Source organism: Morone saxatilis, unplaced genomic scaffold, assembly GCF_004916995.1.
Source record: "Morone saxatilis isolate NCDOM2014 unplaced genomic scaffold, NCSU_SB_2.0 Contig17, whole genome shotgun sequence".
Lineage (NCBI taxonomy): Eukaryota > Metazoa > Chordata > Actinopteri > Moronidae > Morone > Morone saxatilis.
Genome location: NW_023339729.1, coordinates 12,219,967 through 12,222,591, shown reverse-complemented (window position 1 = coordinate 12,222,591; position 2,625 = coordinate 12,219,967). Strand labels below are relative to the sequence as shown.

The following is a 2,625-nucleotide window of genomic DNA, read 5'->3' as shown; positions in this document are numbered from 1 at the left end:
TTAATCCTGAAAATTCATTCTTTACCGTACACCAGACAAAAACATCTTCTACCCATACACATTTAGAAACCACAAGCAGTTGTAGGTTAACAGTAGTACCACATTTTCCATTTATCAAACTCTTTTATCCGTGTGTTTTCACTGCTGTCTGGTGGTGGTTAGCAGCTGCCAGCAGAGCTCCTGTAAGTGCTGCCTTGCAACACTATCAAATGACCCTTTGAATAAGCACCGCAGCCAAACAGACTCTAATGTAAAACTCGCATAGCGAGATGATATTCACTGGGGGTACAAATTGCATTACAGTCTCCATTAGCCTTTGGCCTCATCTGTCACAGAAATAAGAGCTAAGTAAGAGCTAGCAGACCACTCACAGGTCCAATAGCAGGTCTGTCGGCACGGTAACAGAGAGGCCCTCAGTCGATCAGTAGAAACTGGGTCAAACAAGGATGTGGAACTGGACGCAGTACATCACATACTTAGGAATGATATCTCTTCTCTCTTTAGGTTTGAATGTGTGTGTTTGTGTGTTTGTGTCTTGAAGGTTTTCTTGTAATCAAAGTAGACTTTTTGGAAGTGGTATCAAAAGAAAGGCAAACATTTGGATCTTACAACAGCAAGTATAGATCATACACATATAAGCACTCATACAGTTAAGCACATGACACACACACACACACAACCTCAATACATCAGTTTCTCTCTTTCTCTCTCTCTCTCTCTCTCGCTCTCTCCTTCCATCCATTGACCATCTGTTGTTGTTGCTGTCGATGTTGCTGCTGTAAGGTATAACAGCCAGGTCATTACACATTCAGCTCTTTTCATCCTGTTTGTTTGAATTATGTTTTGCCAAAGGACTCCCCCGGTGCCCCCTGGCTTGACTTTGATTGAACTCAGCATTACCCATACGATGCTATCTGATCAACAAACACACTTTCAGTCAAAACACAATTTTAGTTTTAATAGTTTTTTTTCTTCCCTCCAGGGAATTAGATTTTTAACTTTGATATGAGAAACTCTCTTCCAGTGCAAGGGAAGATGTAAACAGTGAGGGGCATTTGACTATTTCAGATCAATTTGTTGGGTTACTTTGTCGTGCAGTCATTTTGGCACACAGTCCAAGAAGTTCCCTCGACTGTGACTACTACAGTTTTTGTTGAAATTCCTCTGCTATACTCCAGCTCTGGCCTCATACTGCCATCTATACAGTCTATTTCTCTCACTGGTGTGCTCAGCAGGCGGTTTGAGTGTAAAAGCTCCAGGGTTAGGGGCTTTGATTTCTTCAAAGGGCATGTATTTAAAAAGTGGATGCGTGTTTTAAAGTGTGATTCTTTCTTTAAAAAAAAAAAACGACAACAACAAAAACAAAACTTTTCCATATTTTGTACTAAGATTTCACTGTGGTGGTGTCTGCACTTCTCAGAGATCATCTGTCATTCCAAAAGTTTTTTCTGCTGATGAAGTTTGGTTTCTGTAGCTGAACCCTTTGTTCCCTATTCAGCAATCACTCATGCTAACCACTCAGTTTTTTGGCTGATGGGGATGTGTTATTCAGCACTCTTTGTTTAGATAATTCCAGCTGACATCGAGTAAGATTTGAAGACATTTAAAATTTCAAATAGTTGCCTTTCATGTTATGCTGGCAAAATTGTCTTGACCACCTGAAAACCACTATATGACCAGACTAAGAGTCTACAGCAACCCTGGCAGCCCTGTGAGTCCCTGCATGCTAACATGCTCACAATGATACGTGCTGTAAAGCAAATACAATATTTAGTATGTTTAGCATCTTAGTTTAACATGTTAGCATGCTACTTAAAAACAAAATAAAGCTGAGACTGGTGGGAATGTCATTAGTTTTGCATGTATGTGGTCATAAAATATTAGATAAATTACATTTTTGACCAGCTAATGACTACTTAGTGATCTATGTTATTACAATTCATCCTGAGGAGTGTATAAATAACAGTATACTATTAAGCAACAGTACATATTTTTCAAAGCAACAAAGGGTTATAATTGAACGCGCAACAGAAACGCTCATTATGAGGTTGTTATTGTCCATAACATACAGTGAAATGAGAATATATCCCAGTCTCTACTAACCTTTAAACTTCAGAGAAATTGTGCAGTCTGTGAGCTAAGAAAGAAGATTAACTCCAAAAATCTGAAGAAAAAAAAATAGTCTGTCATGTTGCTCTGCTTGTCTAAACTCTGTTTTTTTGTGTGTGTTGCAGGTTCCTTGGTGTGCCCCCGGGCAGAGGCAGTTGCCCACTGACTGGCCCGCTGCCCTTTGACCTCATCTACACCGACTACCATGGCCTGCAGCAGATGAAGCAACACATGGGGCTCTCACTCAAGAGACACAAGTTAGTGGATGTGCTGGGTGGTTGTGTGCGTGGCTCATATTTTTCCCTGTGTTTGTGCTGCTTTCCTGGTGTATATTTTTATGTGTGTGGTGTGTCTGTGGGGATGTTTGTGTGTCAGCAATTTTCCAGGCAGACACGTAGGTTTATTGGCTGTTCATGGATTAATTGTTGCTCGTAATAAGGCGTACATCTCACTGCCCAGATGTCTGACTGTAACCCATTCAGCTTGTTAAATTCACACATTCTTTCTGTCAGACAA

At 40.4% G+C, this 2,625-nt stretch overlaps 1 protein-coding gene across 1 annotated transcript in view; it reads left to right on the top strand.

The window, feature by feature from the left end:
• Positions 1 to 2,625, top strand: part of LOC118327226 (alpha-1,6-mannosylglycoprotein 6-beta-N-acetylglucosaminyltransferase B-like) — a 103,584-nt gene that overhangs the window by 81,836 nt on the left and 19,123 nt on the right. Inside the window, exon 9 of the mRNA XM_035660513.1 lies at positions 2,235 to 2,366. Coding sequence (XP_035516406.1) covers positions 2,235 to 2,366 — 132 coding nt within the window. The remainder of the gene's footprint in view (positions 1 to 2,234; positions 2,367 to 2,625) is intronic.